Source organism: Falco rusticolus, chromosome 4 (genome assembly GCF_015220075.1).
Source record: "Falco rusticolus isolate bFalRus1 chromosome 4, bFalRus1.pri, whole genome shotgun sequence".
Classification (NCBI taxonomy): domain Eukaryota; kingdom Metazoa; phylum Chordata; class Aves; order Falconiformes; family Falconidae; genus Falco; species Falco rusticolus.
Window position 1 is genome coordinate 71,684,381 of NC_051190.1, and position 20,320 is coordinate 71,704,700.

Consider the following 20,320-nt stretch of genomic DNA (forward strand, 5'->3'; position numbering starts at 1 on the left):
TGGCAATGATAAGCCTGCATGTTGAGAAAGATGCCCACAAGTGCTTGTGATTATTCAGCTGGAGGCAAGAGCTGTTGCTTGTGTTTCACCATATCTTCTGGTTGGTGATGCACCATTCAGATTTAAGGCTCATCAGACTCAGAGAAAACTCATAACTCTTGGTTTCCCTTTTAAAGGCAGAATTAGTGGAAACACGTATTTTCCCAATCTTGAACAAAAGAGAAAAAATTCTGGTACAGCCCTGGACTTCAATCACAGTGCCTGGGGCTGCCTTCTATGAAAATGTCTCTCCTGACACTGTGCTTCTGTTTTTCAACTTGCTATTAAATAAAGCCTGTCAGGAATCTATTTCAACTAAAACAAAAATGTCCTGATAAATTGGACATGATTGTGATGGGAATGTTTCCAACTTGGAGCTCTCACAAACCCCAACCTGTAAGTGAATTAATTTGATCTAATGTCTCTAAAATCAGGTGTAAGGAACCTTTTATAGAAAGTAAATGGCATGTCATAGTTAATCCTATTCAAAGCTGCAGTGGAATCTTATATTACTGACTGTGGAAAGGACAAGGAAGTTTTATTTTCTATTTCCAAACAAGCCTAGTTCTTTCAGTGCTAATAAGGGTAGTATCAAAATGAGGGTAGTAATGCAGTTTTAATTTTTTTTTCCCTTCTTTTAACTCCAAGATGCTCTTTCTGTATTATTTTCAGTGATAAATCACATAGCAGAGACAGCTGCATTTTAAGTCAATTATATCTCTCTTGTTAAATGTAAAACATAGATTTTAGTTACCACTGTTATTTGGTAATTAAATCTTGCTTTGAAGTCCCTTGCTGCAATATGTTAACTTTTAGATATGTATTTTATTCACAAATTTATTTGTTACTCTACCAGTCTCTTAGTTATGATCAACAAATGGTGACCAAGTGTTTGTTTAGTGTCAAGGTGAACTTTACAGCAATGGGAGTAATAATGCACATTTAAGGTATTGGGAAGTATTATAAACTATTTTGTTAAAGTTAAGCGAGTGTGCAAAGGCAACTTAGGTGCTGAATCATGCATGTGTTTTTGTTGTTGGTGGTGGTTTTTTGTTGTTGGGTATTTGCTTTGTATTTTTTTTCTTTCCAGAAGCCAAAGGGGACAAGTCCCAGTGAGCTTTTTCTTCTGTATGTCTGGCTAAATATTTCATCCAAACCTCTTTTTTCTCAGATTCAGTAGCCTACAGTCAGTATTAGTTATAAACATCAAGATGTTCTCAAACCAGCTGATTTCAAAACTGTGTATGTTTTGAAAATGTACTGGAACTGGTCTGAGTGCTGCAGCAATTATTTAATAAAAATGCTTTTATTAAATAGCATTCAGTGATGGAATAAACTGTTTTAATGGAAGACTTATTTGAGGACTACAGTCTCACATTTTTCTGGGTGTATACAAGCAGCTATTGCTACTTACCTTTACTTTCCCAGATGAACTAAGGCCTTCGTACAATGGATTGGCAAATGAAGCATTGGTTTCCTCCAGTTTTCTTGAAAAGTCAAGCAAACAACAAAACCACCCACAATATTACACAGGGTGTCAAAGAACCAAACCACTTCAGGTTGAAAAGACTTGAGTCAAAAAACATACCTGGGTAGATATATTTCTGACTGAGCTCTACTCGAATGAAATTAAAACAATGTTCTGTGTACATTGTATGTAAGTTAAAACAGCACATTTTCATTCATTGCTGCTGAAAAATATATGCTTATGGATATGCACAGAGTTATTTGGTATTCATAAAACGCAGATACAATGCTATACATTACATAAAGCATGTTATTAGCTTAAATGTTGCATTACTATAATTTGTTAGCATGTGATGAGATCATGTTCTTTCTGTGTTTTGCTACTATCCCATTAGCAATTCAGTAATTAACATGGTCTTAAGCTCCAAGATCAAGAATGTGTTAGGTATTTCATTTTTACAAGAACTCTTTTTTCCCAATGAATTAAGAAAGAACTTGCATTTGAGGTCAGAATCATCAGAATTCATTTTAAAGCTATAGAAGCTCCCCGTATGTTTTGCTACACAGCCAGAAATATTTAAAGAATCACTGGAGTTATTGGAATGCAAAGGTTTCCTGAATGAACACAATGCCTTAAGCAATTTATACCAGAAGCATAGGATAAATTTTACTAAGTATGGGTCATTTGTCCATTATCTTAGGTAGAAATTTAAGGATATGTTTTCCTCACAGAGGCCTTCAAATATTCTTTTTTTTTGGACATGCTTATGACCTATGCAGCTAATTTCATTAATTCTGTGAACACAAAGGATGTTTGGGGGTGGAACTTTCTATCTACATCTAATCTGTTTTTCCATATAGATGTCTGGTTGCTAATAGTCTACAATGCTTGAAATAATCAAAACTGTTCCAATGTTATATAAAAAACAACAGCTGCATTAGTTAAAATTACTGAGGCGTGAAGCAGAAGCACACTTCCTTTTTTTTTAATCTTTGCTTTTGAAGAGATGCATTTAGTTGTTTTTGGTTTTTTGCTGATGCTTTCATGAATAAAAGCATATACATGCCTTTGTGTACATAGAAAGCTATGTTTGTACATGAGTCTAAAATAAAAAGTTCCCTAAAGCTAATACCCAATGATTAAGAGATGGATTTTCTTGTATTAAAAAGTGTTTCTATCCCAAAGCTGCTCCTACAGCGGGTTTAAGCAGTGTCTCCCTAGGAATGATAAGACAGGCTCTGTGTTACTGTGGCAGGAAGGTCTGAGGGGACAAGAGCAGTCACAGAAACACAGCCAGTGGAGATGCTGGGTAGGGAAGCTGTTGTTCCTCAGGGAAAGCCACAGGGGTGACTCACCACGTGATTTGTTCTGCAAAGAACTAACCCAAGAATGGATGCTTAGGAGGAAGGCACAGGTAGGCTACGGAAATATATCACCTTATGAGTTAAATAAGAGCAAGAGCATAAGTTTGGGTTTTAGACTAAACCCGACATGTCTCCTTAAAACCTTTCACAGCAAGACTGCCAGAAACTAACTCCTTCTAATGCCACTCTCATAATTCAGTTTGATTACCTGACACAATGATGTGGAAAGCTGAGTATTTGAAGCTGTTGATTTGTTCATTTGATCTTAATCTTAACTGTACTAAATCATGATATTCCATGCTTTTAGTTAGTTTAGTGAAGCTATAATATATTAGGTTATTTATATGCTCCTAAGTGTGTATTTGCATACTAATCCTCCTGAATAAAGTCCACAAGATGTACACAGAAGCAATTTTTTCCTCTAAAATCACACCATAGCTCACAAAACCTGAGGCAACAAGCAAACTCAGATAAGAAGTTTTCAAGGAGCATGGCTCTGCTTCTAAACTAGTGCCCAAAGGGCCAGATTTGCATGCCTTAATTTTGGTGTCTCATTTAGACATCACAACCCAACTGTATGGCCTAACAGCATGACACAGAATTAAACACATCAGTTCTGCTTACAGTCAGTGGAGACACTTCTAAAGGGCAACACGTCATACAGTTCACAGTGGAAATTGCCTTTACTGTGCCAATGGGAAATTGTAAGGATAGGGACTGATTCTTTTTCATCCCTCACTCCCCATTGAACTTAAGCAATTTGTGCAAGACATATATTGCTTATTTGGGCAAGAACATGCAAGAACACCTAGGTCTGTTGTGAGGGCAGGAAGGACGCAGAACACAGATCTCCAGCCTACTCTGCCAGCAGGATACCTTACCAGCAGGATACTGTGTCAAACTGTGGGCACTAAAAAGAGTGCTGGCTGAGTCCATTGCTGTGTCTGTGGTTGCTGTGTTTGGTGCTGAAATTGGTCCTGTCTATGTGTGTAAGGTTTTCTCAAGCATGAAAATTGAGTCTTGTTTGGGTTGTCCAGTAGATTTCAGGTGTTCCTCCACTTTAGGTCTGAATCATGAAAGAGCACATGAAGTTGGGCACCTAATCTTAGGGACTATTGCAATTTTATGGCCCAAAATATGGGTACTGGTTGAATTTATGTACCCCAGATTTAGGTGAAGTGGAGAATGAGCTTTCTTAATTTTTCTTCTGTTCTTAGGATCCTTTTTCCAAAGCAGGGCTTTGGAAGCCACCTTGAATATACTACCTTACATGTAACATATATGTTACACGTATATGCACATAGATACATATCTATGAATGCATTTATACAAACAAATGTATGGTTACACACTCTTTGTGAATGTAGCAAACAATTCTTCCTAAAGGATACCAATAATTATCCTTACAAATTACTGAAGTATTTTTGAATGACTTAGAAGACCTCAAAGAATACATGAGTGAAAATTCAATCACATCTTTCCACACGTGCTATAATCTACCAGTTGGATAAGGTGGTAACTGCCTGAAGAAGCCTGTGCTTGGGAACTGAGATGACACATTCCCGTTACTTTACATGTTGTGCATACATCCCTAGAAGTAAACACAACACATTAGATCTTTAGTTAATTAGAAATACGAAGCTTTCCTTATTAGAGGAAAGCAATGGTATGCCCACTCCAGTACTCTGTCACCAGAACAGATACAGGTGTGGAAAGCAGGAAAGTGCAGTATTATTCAGTGGGGCGATTGTTGCCATCTGGCCATCACTTTATATCCGATTTTAAACTGCTTGATTGGGTAGTTTAACTATAACGTATTGCAGTGGCTTGAGTTAAGTTCATTCTTGCAGTGCTTGCTGTGAGATAAGTGAAACCTTGTCCTGATAGAAAACGATAGCTTATTGCTACAGTAAAAAACATGGCCATCACAAGGTCTCATGGTGGGGAGGAAGTTATGTATGTGTTACCCCTGTACGGTAAAGGTAAAGATAACTTATCACTCACAAAAATTATGGTTCAAAATAAGAAATTAATGTGAAATGGTTTTAAAACTCATTTATGAAAAAAAGCCATAAATGCCGAGTTCAGAAGACTGTACCAAACAAGGAATAATTAGGGTTAAAAATGCCAGGCTTAGGTTGGTTTAGAAAAAAAAAAAAAAAAAAAAGACTGAACATGTTGGTAAGAAAACTCAGAGAGAACTGGGTTTTCTAACATAACCAGAAATACCACAATAGGAAAGGAGAGGATTATTCATCTTGGAATGAGGTCACATGGGTCATAGCTTTGCTAAGCTCATCTGCATTCTTCAGTAGCAAAAACTACTGCCTTGTCATGGGTTTCTCCACTACAGCTTCACAGAGATGGGAGAAAGTTGTACGCTCCACAAATTACCCGCCAGTGTATAAAGAGTCTGCTAAGTAACATCATGATTTTTAACAGAAAATTGAAGTATCAAGATTTCATTCATTTGGCAGCAACAGCTCAGAATTTTGTATCTTTCAATGAAAAAAACCAAATATTTATTTTAGACAGTGCACAAATTTGTAGGAAATCCTAGAAGGATGTTTATCATCAGGTCCATAGAAACAATGACAAGATCCTAGTGGGCCAAAGGTTGAATTACAGTTAAGATACTAATAATCCCTTAGAAGAATTCTTTATAGATGTTCTACAGCTTCTGTTCTAAACAGAAACTATAACTCAAGATCTCAATTTCCAAAGAATTTATAAAACCTTTTTAAACCAAATTTAGGTTTCCAGAAGTAGGATAATTTTTGCACATCCCACAGAAGAAACGGGAGGTGTGATGCTAGGAGGGCAGACTTTCCAAAAGCTGTATTTAGAATCATCTACAAGTTAACTTGGATGCTTGATTAGGTTGTTAATATGCTGCTTGAGCTTCCAAGGTCTGCACTTTGTACCTTTTGAGTCACTTTAGGAAATCTGATTATTTTATTTTTTGAAAAAAACCACTGATCTTGCAGGCTATAGGCCGAGAGTTTTGCTCTGATTCAGCATGTCAGCTCTTGTTTCTTTGCAGCCTTTCCTATCTGGTGGCTGTGAGATGTGCATTTCAGAAAAACTGAATTCTGACTATAGCACTAGGTTTCATCCTTCAGAAAAAAAATGTTCTACGGAAGAAGGAATGAATTAGGATAGCAGCATCAGACTAATAAAACAACCCTCAAACAACAGTTATGGCTGCTGCTTCCTAGTTTTGTTTTTCTTTTTCTCATAAAACTTAACTTTTTTCTCTCATTCAACAAGAACAGTCTTTGTCTCCATTCCAGTTCACAAGCTGAGAATTGTTCAATAAATGTTGTTCTATTGTCATTCTGTTTGTCACTTTGGGTTATAGCAACAGAGGCATAGTCAGCAATGACCTCTGGCAGTCCTTCAGATCCACTTGGAGAGCCTCCCCTGGAATATGCTATGTGTTCCCCCAAACCAGACCTCCAGAAGGGTATGGTCTAATTGGAGAAAGTCCTGGCAACAGCAACTGGGAATCATCATAATTGTAAGGAAACCTTAACCATGGAGAAAGGCTGAAAGCACTGAACTTGTTCAGCCTACAGAGAGCAGCCTGTAAGGAGGCATGACAACTGCCTTCAAGTACAGAAAAAGCTTTTTGCAAGGAGGAAGGGAAAGATCTGTTCTTGTCCATGGTGAATAGGAATGAACTTACATTGTTCATTACAGACATATCAGCAGTTAGCAAAAAAATCTCTAACAGCGAACTTTCTTTCCACCTAGGGTACCAAGATTGCCTGAGGATGCCATCAAATTCGTGTTGCTAGAGGTCTTTCAGTGCAAACCCAGCAGTGATGCAACTGAGTCTGTCCTGTGGCAGGATGAAAAATGGCCTCTGTGGGTCCTGTTTTCCCATGATTTTCTATCACTTTAAGATATTTTCGCAGAGCACCTCAGTTTTTCACACTGTGGCCTGTGTGGTAAGATACATTATTGATATACTTTGGAAAATTTAATATTCTGTGTTCATTTTGACTGACAGGACTGATAACAGCTGTGGTACATTAGCATTGCAGCTGATGGCACAGATCAAGAATAGGAAAGAAACAAACTGAAAGGATCCAAGGGCATTGCTTTGGAAGCAATAATAAAGAAGCATAGCTTAGCTGGGCAGAAAGCCACTCACTTTTCACATTCTGACTTTTTAAAGTAAACTGAAGCATGAGAAGGCAGCTACAACAAAATGGAAGCTAAAATGAAGCTTTGCTTCTATTTGGTCAATAAGGACAGATGACACTGAAGGAGTGGAGTAACTGGCAGCCTTTCCTTCTGGACTAGAAAACGGTATCTCTGGAGTATGAACATGAAGGTGAGAAACTTACAAGCTTCCTCTGATTTGGGATTTCTATACAAAAGTTTCACATATCCCCAACTGGGAGCTGGGAAGTAACTTGTGTATCTGAATGCCATCGTGATAATGAAGTACACTGCTGCCAAGCCATGTGGCGGGCTGCTCCTGTCCATTAGGAAGCAAACATGACTGCCAGTGACTCCTGCTCAGGCACTGAGCAGTTCAAAGCCTGCAGGTCAGAGATTAAATTCTTGCAAAGGAAGGAGAAGAAGGAGAGAGTAAAGGGGAAGCAGGACATTCTTTCTGAGCTGAAAGGAGGCGTTAAGGCACTATCAATCTTGCCAGTGATGAAAAAGAGGGACAAACGTAACTCAGATTCTCACCGCTGTCAGTGACCTCTTAGAAATTATCTAAGGGGTCATCAGCATAGCACTACTGCCTGCTACCTGGTTTTCTGGGGAAAAAAATTGTTTTATTGGGCTCTGAAGCTTCTCCAGCTCTTGTGCACATCCCTGTGCTATTACCATTGAGGCACAGAAGGATTCCATTTTAAAATGTCCTGGAAGCTAGCACCTATAACTGTTAATGTGCCTCTGGAGTATACCATCTGCCAATGCCTGCATGTGTGGTTCTCTACCTGTAAGGAGAAAGAAAACACTAATAGAAATTATAAAAAATAGCTAGCAGAATGATTTAACAAGAGGCAGTAAATATGGACTCAAGTGTGTGAAAGCTTCCCTGCGAAAGAATGGCCAAGCATGCACTCCTAGAGTGCCTCCAGTGCCTAATGACTTTAAGAAAACAACACGACCTAGGAAGGATAAAAGTGGACAGCCCTTTGCAAAGGCAAAAAGCCTTTGAAGTGAAAATGAATTGTGGGAAAGTATCATTCATGTGCACGGTTAAATTTCTGTAGTTCATCAAATCCCCTTAAAAAAAAAAAAAAAGGAGTAAAACCTCATGCCTCTGTGTGGTGCTGTCACATTGTACATTTTACAGACTTATGCAAACACAAGTCACTTCTTATTCTAAAGCCTTATCTTAAAGATTCAAATTTCAGCATGATAACATTGGCTGCATTTTGACTACTCACTTCTGATTGCTGATTAAGCAGTTAAGGAGTAACTTGCCTTAATTTATTACTGTTTCCTGCTGTGATTTTAGTTAGATCATGCTAGACACTAAGTAGTTGAAGAGGGAAGAGACAAACTGCCTGGATGAGTTTTACCTTCTCAGATTCAAAGTTTCAAATTTCATTTTTTTCACAGTTTCAAATTGTCATTTATTAGCTAGATTATTTCTTGGTAAGATGCCTATAAAATACACTTTAACTTACATGTGGTTAAAAACAATGAAAGTAAAAAAAAAAAATTCTGTACCATGGGCAAAATGATTTGACAATGTTAGCCATCCTAACAGACACAACTTGGAACCACAAAAATTTCCATCATCATAATTTACCGTTTTTGGCAACTCCAGTGAAAACAATCAAGACCAGAATGAGCTTTGCTGTTTAAACTACCTAACTCTCTGGTTTACAGCTCTGATTCTTTTCATGTCAGGGCTGTAATATTTTCTTAGTGCCATAGCAAGAAGATCCTCATGCATCTCTGTTTTATTACATACTTAATAGGACACTTAAATGTTTGGCGACATATTGCAACAGGGCATCTTTTCATGTACAAAAAAGACTATTCTTTTTAACATGTATAATTACAAGAAAGGAAAAAGCATTCCTTGAATACAGGTACGGGGGTAGAATAGAAGTGGACGGCAGTGCACAAACCCTTAAGAAGACATTTATACCAAAAAAAAGGTAAAAGGGACTGTTTAGCGCACAGGAGAAATAGCATAAGAAAAACCAATAATTTGTTGATTAAAACAGCACCAAGCATGTTTTGAGAAAAAAATATTAGACTTTTTTTTTCAAAAATCTTAATAAAGAAAATTCAATCAGCTCTTACAGTACAACTAATCTTGCACTTCTGAGGTGTCTTTCCATATGTGTACTTTATTAGGTTGTATAAATGTGAATTAAAGTCTTAAAGCCCCTATGAAGTAAGATAAGGAAATGCTGTTATTCCCATTTTACAGAAGAATAAGGAGACATGAAGTAGGTGAAGCTATGCACTCAATTAACAGTAGCTCAACCACTAAATGTTCCTGCTTCAACATTTTGCTTCTGTGTCCATAGACAATTCTACCTGTCAGGGGTAGCATGCAGTGTTAAGAGATGTGTCAGCAGGAATAATGTCAGGATAGGAGCCTGCACAGTTTAGTAGATAGTTTGGGAGATAACAACATTCCCAAAGAAAGAAAGGTCTATAGAAGAGCACAAGTTTAAAGGAAAATAGGCAGTTTTGAAGATTAATTCTAGAGAAGAAAATGGGGGTGAGGGAAATTAACAACATGAAAATGGACAAGGCAATGCACAACAGGAATTGCTGAAAGAGAGGAAGGGACAGTGATAGGTATTTGCTGACAGAGAGTGATCTAGCAGAGTAAGTCAAGAGATGGACAGAAAATAAATACAAGTGTTAGAGGAAAATAAGAAAGCCAAAAAAATTTTTGGTAATCTTAAATGAGGGAGGAGAGAGAAAGCAAAGATTATCAGAGGGATGACAGAAAGGGTTAGGAAATATATATGTGAAATAATTAACTGTCAATCTAAGGCACATCTTAACTTCTGAAGTCAAATTACTGGATGAAGATATCTCTAGTACTACTAGTACCGTTATTCAAGGCACTTGAAATAAATTTTGAAATAAACCACCACCAATTTTGCTGATTTTCTTTTTCCTTTACTGAAGATGCACTATATGCAGTATGATGTCAGAAGATAATTTAGTTGCTATTTGCACAGTACTAATAGCAAGCATCGTACTGGATGGAAGAAATATATATTAAAAGAAAAATAAATCATCAGCTACAGCACTCATTCACCACAAGTAAGACAGGTCCTTGAACCACAAGCCAAGAGTTCCATACTGGGGTGATCCTAGTGCAAGACAGCAGTATTGGATAATGGGTGTGAGACAAAGAGGTAGGGAAAATGGGTGGAAGGAATAGATAAGGTGACATTGGTGAGACACATCTTAAGAGTCACTGAGTAAGACGACTAATACAGCATTAAAACAGAAAGTCAGATTGTGAATGTGTCTGTAGTAACTAAAGGAGAGAGGGCAAACATTATGGTTTGTAAAAAAAGGTCACATAATTCTGCAGTCTTACCATTTGATTTTTTTCTAATGTATTAAAGCTTTTTATGAAACCCCTAATAATTTAAAGCAGAAAAACCCCACTTTTATTTCACTCAGTTATCACAGGGCAAGTTCTCAGCCGTGTGTAAATATTGAAATATTTAGGGCAAAAATGTCCCACCTGGTGCATGTGGCACTCAGTAGCTTCAGGAAGAGCTGTGAATCTTCCTTTAAGAAACCAATTTTGCATCGGAGGTTTTGAGAAACCATAAATACTACCTATTTTTTGCATTTAATCATCATGTTCAAAAATCAGGGCTACTGCTGTTAAGATGGATAAATGATGAACTTTATAATTTAAGAATAATCATACAACATCACAATCAAAACATTCTGAGCTGTCAAGCCAAACCCCATTTTTTGCACACTGGGGTCCACTAAGGCCAGCTTTTGTTGCAAAGCTAGGTTTTGTGCTTAGTGTTGCATATGAAGGCAAACGGACTGTGGGGAGATTTAAAAGTTGAAACCAATGAGACTGGGCAGTTAGCCACTGCTTTGTACCACATTTGTGTCTGCTTTACACAAAATAAAAGTTTTACTTACGTTTCTGACACTTTCTTCTTTGAAAGGAAATACAAGGCAACAGCTGTAATTTTAATCAACAAGAAACTGATACCCAACCCAATCCAAATATCTGCAAAATCAGAGCAAAGACAGAAATAAGTAAAAGGAAACACTCAAATAATGAATCGAAAAATATTTCTTTCTATTTACAGACCCACCATTTTGAAGGAGACTTGATGTTGGAGGCTTAGCACTTATGTGGCAACGGTTTCCTTTCCATTCTTTTCCACATCTGTGAATAAAATAACAATTTTTGAAAAATGAAGAAGCGAGGATCATAAACAGTGACAAGCACACGAGAAATGCAAATCCTTTTGAGCACTTCTGCCAGTGACTAAAGCTCACTCAGGGATCACAAAGAGCAGCATCAAATTTAATAGAATGAAATGTGAGAAATACACAGAACAAACCTAAGAGAGAGAAAAATAAAACAGAACAAAATTCAAAGATTAGAATTGGCTGCCTTGTCAATGTTGCCATCATATTGTTTTCCAACAGTAAAATAAATATTACTAATTTCACTGTTATCTTCCATGTGAGGGTTCAATACATTTCTGAGCTGAGGATTTGGGACCCCAATACAGAAAAAGATACACAATTAGAGATGTGAAATATGTTTTTCTCCTCCACCTAATCTGCGTCTCTCTTGTTTTTCTATTTTCTTGTAAAAATTATATGCCTTCAACAAATGGCTCTTGATAACCAAAGCACTACATCTGAGCTAACAACTGCAGCCATATCGCATTATGCTAAATTTGCTGTTTGGTTCAAATCCAGTCTTGATTTGAAGTAACCAAAATACAAACAATCTGAGACAAACTTTGATATTTTACTTTACACTTGTTGCTTAACAGTTAATGAGTCACAAAAAAAAAGTGTGCATCATTTCCCACTTCAATTTATCTGGATATAGCTCTCGGCTACTTGCTTTTATTGTGGCCTTCTCCATTGGAATGAAGGGACCCTGGACATCCAGGTGTGGGTTGGCTCCCTCTGCTGAGATGGGTGCTGTTTGGAGCACCCCAGGGAGCCCTTCTGGGTATGCCAGGGATTCTCAAAATGGCTGTAGGCACCTGGATTTACAAATCCTAAATGATGACTAGTGTAAAGGGTTGTTAGAGGGATAGCTACGTATTGACATCTGAATTTCAAGCAACCCATTTGATGAGCTGAACACGCTGAGTGTCACACTGGAATGACTTTACCAACTTTTCAGTTGTCTGCATGGCTCGTGGTTTATGAATTATAAAGCTTCACAAATTTTCCATTTTTTTTTTTTTTTTGAAAGGAGCATCAGAAAGAAGTGATGGTAGTAAAACCATTTCAGTCCTATTAATGTCAAATGAATAAGAAGTTAGTTTCATTTCTCATGATTTCTCTTGACAGTTTCACAAACTATTAATGTGGGGTGGACATCAAGGTGTATATTGAGTTGCTTTCTCACCGCAATACCAACAACACATCTTTTTCATAGACACCAATTTTCAGAAAATAATTTCTGTGTTGTAATTGTAGTTTCTTCTCCTGTCCTTAAATGTATAATACAAAATCTCACATATACACAATTAAATCTTTATATTAAGGCTATTTTATTTCAACATCTAAGTGAGAACTGGTGTTTGTCATGGGTTAGCAGATGGCATTGCATATGTGCCTTATCCTAGCAGTTGCACACTGAGTTAACTGAGGCACTTTGGAGGGAGAGGAGTATACTATTTTCCCAGAAGATGACTGAGCGTGATGGATGTAGGGAGAGGAAGGGTAGGATGATAGGACCAGCAAGCATCTGTCTGCAACCTCAGTGAAATTTAGAATTCTGAAAGGATCAGGGCATGTTGGAAAGCAGATCTATATCCCAGTCTCAGACATGACAGGAGGCAAGTGACTTCACTAAAGTCTGAAAGAGGCTGATGAGGGATTTGTTGCAACTCAGTAGACCATTGAAAAGTAGTGGGCAGAGAACCTGCCATGAGGGAAGTACCAGCTGTACTTGAACACAGTGAGCAGAACGAGACTGATTTAACCCATTTTAGCCCACAGACCTGAGTTTTCTTTGGTTAAAGGCTTACCTTGTTCAAGGTTACTAATTGGAATATTAATGAGTCCTAGGTTTAAAGACTGGAGCCAGCAGTATATTCTGACATGCTCGTTTTAAGGAAAAAGTGGCATGATTTCATCTGACAGCTCTGGCTAAGCTGGAGACCTGTTGTATTCAGTGACTGAAAATACCTGGTCCCTTCTGTTCTCCTCCTTCTTCAGCATACTACAAAAAATCAAGTAATTCATAAACTGTTCTTTTATGCAGACTGATGATTTTATACAAATGTCAAATTGCTGTTGAGTTCATATTGAGCCCTGTGGATCCATGTAGAAACACTGCAATCTGATGGTAATCACCCATCAAAATAATTTTCTGATTGCTCTCCATTATATAATTACCTTTCTCTCCATTTGCCAGATTTTCTGTTGAGCTAGATATGCTTTTAACCAAAATTGCCCTCTTTCTTGTCACTGAAGAACTTACTTGACTGTAAAAGAAAGAATGAGAAAACAGATTTGCAGCTGTGCACCAGCACTACTCAGACATGGTAAGAGAGGTGCCATCTGCTGCTCTGGAGCTGCTGGAGTTTGGCTTACCTCAGGACTGCAAAGAGAAAGCAGGAGTGTGTACTGGTAAGAGCATGGGAAACTCCTACTACTCAGCAATAACTAAATATATCTTCATACGCTGTCTTTCCATTTATTAATGAAATATTTCCACGTATTCATACTATGTTTGAATTATGAATACAAAAGTTAAGCACTTTTACTCATATAGATAACTAGCTTATCTTCTTATACATACACACTGGTTTTATAATCAACTATTAACTACCTTTGGCTGGCCATTTATTCCCCTCTAAATCTCGGAATCCCAGCAGTACTGTTTTATGTTATGTGACACACACCACTTAGGAATCTGGTGTCAGACTCTCAACATGTGTAATTTTGGCCAGTTAAATGATTTTCCATTGTTTCCATTCCATCTAAGTTGCTGCCAAAACTGTGACCTTATAATACTGCTATGCAAAAAAAAAAAAAAAAAAAAAAAGAGTAAAAAATGGATTAAGGTGGAGCCAAGATAGTATCGCTTAAACTTGGTGAGCGATTAGGACAAATTCAGAAACAAATAGGAGGAAAAAAATATTGTAAAGCATGAGGACTATTTATAGGGACAGGGAGGGGGCAAGGCAAAAAAGGATGAAGTTAGTAAACACATCATAGCTAATCTGCAAAGACCTCAATGGAAAAGGAGTGCTGTGCAACAAACATCTTGAAGAGTGAGTATATCGGTTGGTTAAGAACTCCCACTTATATCTTCACACACTGATTTATTTGGTAATTTTTATCTGTGGCAGAGGATCTTAGCAATCATCCCTGCCACAGAGGTAAAATACCAGACTATCAGAAAAATCTGGGTTATAATTTGGAGATTGATTCAGGTCTTCCTAAGGCTTGGCCATTCATTACTTACAAAATGTCATCTTCTCAAGTAAAAAAAAAAAAACAACTAGGAGAAATGAAGAGTTACAGCTAGCTGTAAAGCCTGCAACTTTCAGTGAGGCTGCAAGAAAAACATGGGGAAATTGTTCATTGATATCTTTTGCTCCCAGCTGATATAAGCACTGCCTCTGGCTTTTAGCAAAGCTAAGAATTTATGTGCCTAGAATAGATGGAAACTTCTTTTCAGTATCCAAAACAATCTTGTTTTATAGATGTTTTAAAAGATTTTGATCCTTTTATATCTATCCTCTGTAGAAACTTTAGCTGATTACTGTGATAGCTGCGGTGGAGAAATCACTCTCTAGCTTGAAAGAATAGAATGAGATTTTTAATGGCACCAGTCTGTCAATAACTCAGATTAGAGAAGATGACAGTTCTGGGCCATGAATTTAAAAGAAATTATAATTATCTAAACAAGGTATTCCAGTTATTTCACTCCATTGGAAAGCTGAGCGGTATTTTCAAAACAAAAATTTTGGGCATGGTCTTCTATAGGATCATTAAGAGGTTTTGATAACAAGACTGAGAATATTTTACAGGTCAGAAAATGTTATACCACTATATATCCTTTTGTATTAAACAAAATCAAAAAACCATCACAGGCCATAACCAACCAATCAAACTATTTTGGAAGCTAAACAAAACTTATACGACAAAACATAGATCCTATTGTCCTTAAGGAATGAGATACATGTACCCATTTCTCTGAGTCTGATTCTTTGCAGCCTTCTGCCTGTGCAGTTCTTTGCAACTGTGTGAGGTGGGTTTTGAAATGATGTCATTCTCATCTAGTACATTTTCCCGTAGACTTCACTCTGTCCAAGGCATGTAGGACTAAGTGGTTGATAAAAAATCCCAGAAGTGATCCTCTTTTCAGAAAGGAATAAAATAGAAAATAACAGGAAGAAAGGTAGGAAAGGCACATTTCAAACCAAACATGGTATTAGTTTATTGTGGTTTTGAGGATATGGAGGCAGTTTCCTTAGCTGTTTGTACTGAGGGCACAGAATACATATTCCTGTGCTTTTGCAACCACAAGAATACACTCTCAAGGGGCCTACAAGACAGCTGGAGAGGGACTTCATACAAGGGCATGTAGTGATAGGACAACGGCTTTAAACTGAAACAGTTTAGATATAGATTGCATATTAGGAAGGTATTCTTCACTGTGAGGGTGCTGAGACACTGGAACAGGTTGCCCAGAGAAGCTGTGGATGCCCCATCTCTGGAAGTGTTCAAGGCCAGGCTGGATGGGGCTTTGAGCAACCTGGGCTAGTGAAAGGTGTCGCTGCCCATGGTAGAGGGGTTGGAACTAGGTGGTCTTTAACGTCCCTTCCAACCCTATTGGGTTCTGTGATTCCAACGCTATGGAATTCTATGATTCTATGATCTATGACTTGGTCCTTTGCCTGTTAATGCAAAACTTTATCAGTCAATAACAGTAAAAACACCAGGCAGCTGTATAGGAAATACAGTCAGACTTCACCTTTCTGCTGTGCAGTCCTTGCTACATGCAGTCCTGAAATGAACTTTACTCTCGCAACTCCAGGTAGGTCAGAGCAGCCTGTGGTACGCACCTAAGAGATGGCTCACTTGAAGCCCAGTTAATGAAGGAGAACACTCTTGACTACCTACCTACTGCTGTGCACGGACTGCACTTACAGCGCTTTACCTCAGTTGGGAGGCACATAAGTTGCTCCTTCAAAGTCACTATTAACCTTCCCTCTGATGAGAGCAGCTGGGGATACGCAAATGCTCATGTGGTGGAAAGACCTTACAGAGTGCAGATCAACTGTGTCTTCTGGCCAATGTGTTAAATCTTCATTAGCAGGGTAATGGGAATTTTGAAGAGCTTCCTTAATAATCCTTTTCTCCTATTTTATTTTTAAGATAGACAATTCTGAAAAGGCTCTGAATTTATCTCTTGAGCCATGAAGTTGAAATTCCACATTATTTATGTACAATTAATTTCCTTAGACTAATTACATCTTGAGTAATTAGCAGCGCCACATTTTACATGAGTCTTAAGTTTATCTGAACTACAGAGATAGCCATTGCAATCCATTCAGGCAGGAAGCTCCTCAGAGTTGAAACAAGAGGGGCAAGAGAGAAAGGCAGATGAAACAGCACTTCAATACTTCCATCCCAGTGCACACCCTAATCTATCCTGTCTGACAAAATGTCTTCTGCTATTAGCAAGTTCTTAAGGGAATGTCATCCTGGAAGGGAGAATGTTAACGCTCAAAATTTGCTTCTAGGATTTCCAACTCATTATTTCCTAATATAGATACCGGTAATGCAAAGGAATGAACCTAGCAGTGCCTGTATTGCTGCACCCTGTGCCTGCGGTTATGGCTCCTCTCACTCGGAATGAAAAATAAAAAACAGACAAGGTGTCTGCTGTTTTTGATGTTCATTCAGGGCAGGTTTAATTTACACAGACATGCATTTCAGAATATCAAACCCTGTGCTGTATTAAAGGTAGCATATGCAAAAAAAAACCAACCCAAAAAACCAACCAACAAAAAACCACCGTAAAAACAACCAGATGTGTACTTGATTGCTTATTTTCCTCCTGGCATCTGGTTCCTTACCCTTACAATCATTTTCTCCATTCTGAGACAGATAAACTATATCACTCAAATAGTAGTAGGGGTAACTCTAGTTGGGTAGGGGCAATGACAAGAGAAGAGTTTTGCAGTAGGGAACCAAGTCTATGATCTCCAAGAACAATCATGAACAAAGCTCCTTGTTAACTTGGAAAGAAAAAGTTCCAACAGGCTGTATTTTCAAGAAAGGCTTTGATGCATGTGAAAAATTCAATGCTGAAATCTGTTGGGTTTTCTTTTTTTTTCTTTCCATTTTTTTTCTTTTTTTCCCCCAACAGCAGTAATCACTGATCTTTTGTAATAACTAAGGCTGTTCAGTATAAAACAATGTTCTGCATTTTCATATTTGAAAGTTGTTAGCTTTTGTCAATATACTGTATTGGTTTCACTTTTCTCAAGAGCACTTATGTTTTATGCTGAACCTGATAAAAGCTTTAAAAAAACATTAAATCATATGTGATGTTAACCTAGCAGCATTCACAGCATTAAATACTACATATCCATTCGGCATCTCTTCTGCACTTCTTCAGAATTAATAATTTAAGTGCCAATTTTGTTTATGCTAAAAGGATTTGCATTAACAGGCAGACTGAACATTAAGAAAATGTCCTGAAATGTTAATCACCTTTTTTGGTAATCATGGAATTTTTATTTTTACTTATTTATTTAAAACAACACAGGTATGTAAAAGCAATTGCTCAACAAATAATGGAGAGAAAACAGAAAAAATTAGATGCTAGACAATCAACAGTTACCAAAGCTGCTTCTGTCCACAGAAATTTCATAAGCAGATGGGAGTGAAGTACACTTAGTGTGTGATAAATCTATAAACAGCACTAATTTCTATTTTTTGTCTGCAAGTGTCTGTAACCTAATTCACTCAGTCACTGTCAGAAAACAGTTAACAAATGGGAAGTACAGAGCTAACCATTCCTATTTGCAAGAGCTAGAGGTCTCTCTGTCATTGTCACCAATACCTCTTGTCCAAAGTATACCTTTTCTCGGCTGTGAGGCACATCTGCTTTTCTTATTTCTATCTGAAACATTTTTCGTGCAGAAAACCTAACCAGTTATGTCATATGTACATTCAGAATGACCAACAGTCAGTCAGTTAACTATTTAGTGTGCATGGTATTAGTAGTATGTAAATTAAGGTAGTAATATGTGAGTGACTGTAGTTATACCTTCCTGAGAGTATGAATGTACTGTTCATAGTGTCCTTTAGAGACTGCACGTACTTATGCATCTTCCATAATGCACCGAGCCTCTGTGAACCCAGATTTGCCATTGCTATGTTTATATTTGCTAAGTTTATAATACGTCACACTGGGGTCATTACACATGAATGCTGGCATTATTCAGGAGCTGTGCCATATCTATTGAAGTGCAGGCTACTCCAGGAGTGGTGACAGAGGATACAGAGGGAAAAATAAAAACAACCCACAACTTAGTTACTTGCAGAAAACAAAAGACTTTACCTCTCTCTGCTATATCAGTGTAGAAGTTTCTCTGCTCGCTAGCCTTTGCAATTAGGGATATGCAAAATAAGCTTCACTAGAAGCTTGTAAGTATGATGAAAACAGCAACTCTTCATTCCATTATGGAAAAAAAGTAACCTCTACTTCAGCAATGTAGTCATCTGTTTGCACTCTAGCTATTATCAACAATGAACTCAAAATTAAAAAAAAAATCATACTTTCTGATTAGTCTTTATTGCTGAAAGTATGCAAAATTTCAATAGTGAATATTGCGTGAATGGCCTCAGAAGGTATCATACCGATGATGAATGTAACCTGTTGCCTGCTGACTGTAGCTGTAATTAGGACTCACATTATTCCATTTGTGGTTAAGCTCACAGATGTGGGACAAGGAGAAACCTCTCTTGGAACAGACAGGTAAAGCGGATGGTAACCTTCAATGTCAAGAAGCTGTAGCATGTAGATAAGGGCACATTAACTCATTGGGAGACAGTCAGATGTTCTCTGGCCCACTGTGTGCAGTTCTGATCATTCCTGTTCAGGAAGATGGAAGGCAGAGGACTACTACAGTGAGCACAAAATTAGAAAGCCTGTCTTACAAGAGGATTCCAAAAGAGTTCAGTGTTTTTTGTCTGGAAGAAAACCTGAAAGGCACATGGCTTTTCTTTAGAAACACTTTGGAGGATAAACAACAGAGGTATTGAGGGACTTTTTAGGTTAATGAAGGATACTGGCACAAGCACAAATGAGTATAAACTGTCTATGACTAAATTTATGAAGAAATTTTAGAAAGTGTCCAAACAGAAAAGCAAGGCTCATATCCTTCCTGCATTTCTTACTGCATGTTGCTTCAGGAGAGTCAGCTGGAATCCTCTGTACTTGGTACCACATACTCCAAAGATCCTCAAATGCTGGAAACTCCCAATAACACAGCAAGGTAGAGAGGAATATGGAAGCCAAGAATTCCCCATAACTGCTCATAAAAGAAATCTAACTAAATTCTGAATAGAATTATTTGATCAGATTGTGTGACAAGGGTCTGGATTTGAGGACCCAGATATAACTTCTATTCTGAAAACTGCTAAAATTCATAACTGGTAAACACAAAAGAATCACCATGAGGCAGAGTAATATGAGGGATACACAGATTCTAAAGGAAATGTAAGTACTCTGAGAAAAGATCTTTGCATCCTCATAGATTATTCAATGGAAGTAACTGCTAAGCTTGGATCATAAAAGCATGCACTATGCATAAAGAGTAAGATAGAAGACATTAGAGATTACAGTGATTAAAATCATAAAGCAGAGACTGCAAAGATCAGATTTAATTTATACAGAAGATGATTGGGAGCAGATATGCTGAAGGTAAACAAAATGATACATGGCAAATGGAAGAAAAATTGTGTGTTGCTGTCTATCCTCTGGAATGTTCAATCAGCTGAAAGGAAATACATCTGAAACTGGTAAGGAAGCTATTTGTCACATAGTGCTTAACTGACCTGGGGGAGTCCTTGCCTTAGCAAGTCTTAGAAGCCAAGAACTTAATGATATGTACTAGAGAGCACTCCTTAAAACAGACTGAAACTCTTTAGAGACTACAGAGCTCAAAGTGCTAACTAATAGTAATTTGGAAGAAAATTCATATATTGGCATCATACTTTTCTACAGGTA

The 20,320-nt window shown here is 37.6% G+C and overlaps 1 protein-coding gene across 1 annotated transcript in view; it reads right to left on the reverse strand.

Annotated features, from left to right (window-relative positions):
• MALRD1 (MAM and LDL receptor class A domain containing 1) overlaps positions 1-20,320 on the reverse strand; it is a 282,516-nt gene that overhangs the window by 1,018 nt on the left and 261,178 nt on the right. Inside the window, exons 36-38 of the mRNA XM_037383834.1 lie at positions 11,178-11,251; positions 10,999-11,089; positions 1,454-1,526 (exon numbers count right to left, since the gene is read on the reverse strand). Of these exons, the coding sequence (XP_037239731.1) occupies positions 1,454-1,526; positions 10,999-11,089; positions 11,178-11,251 (238 nt within the window). The remainder of the gene's footprint in view (positions 1-1,453; positions 1,527-10,998; positions 11,090-11,177; positions 11,252-20,320) is intronic.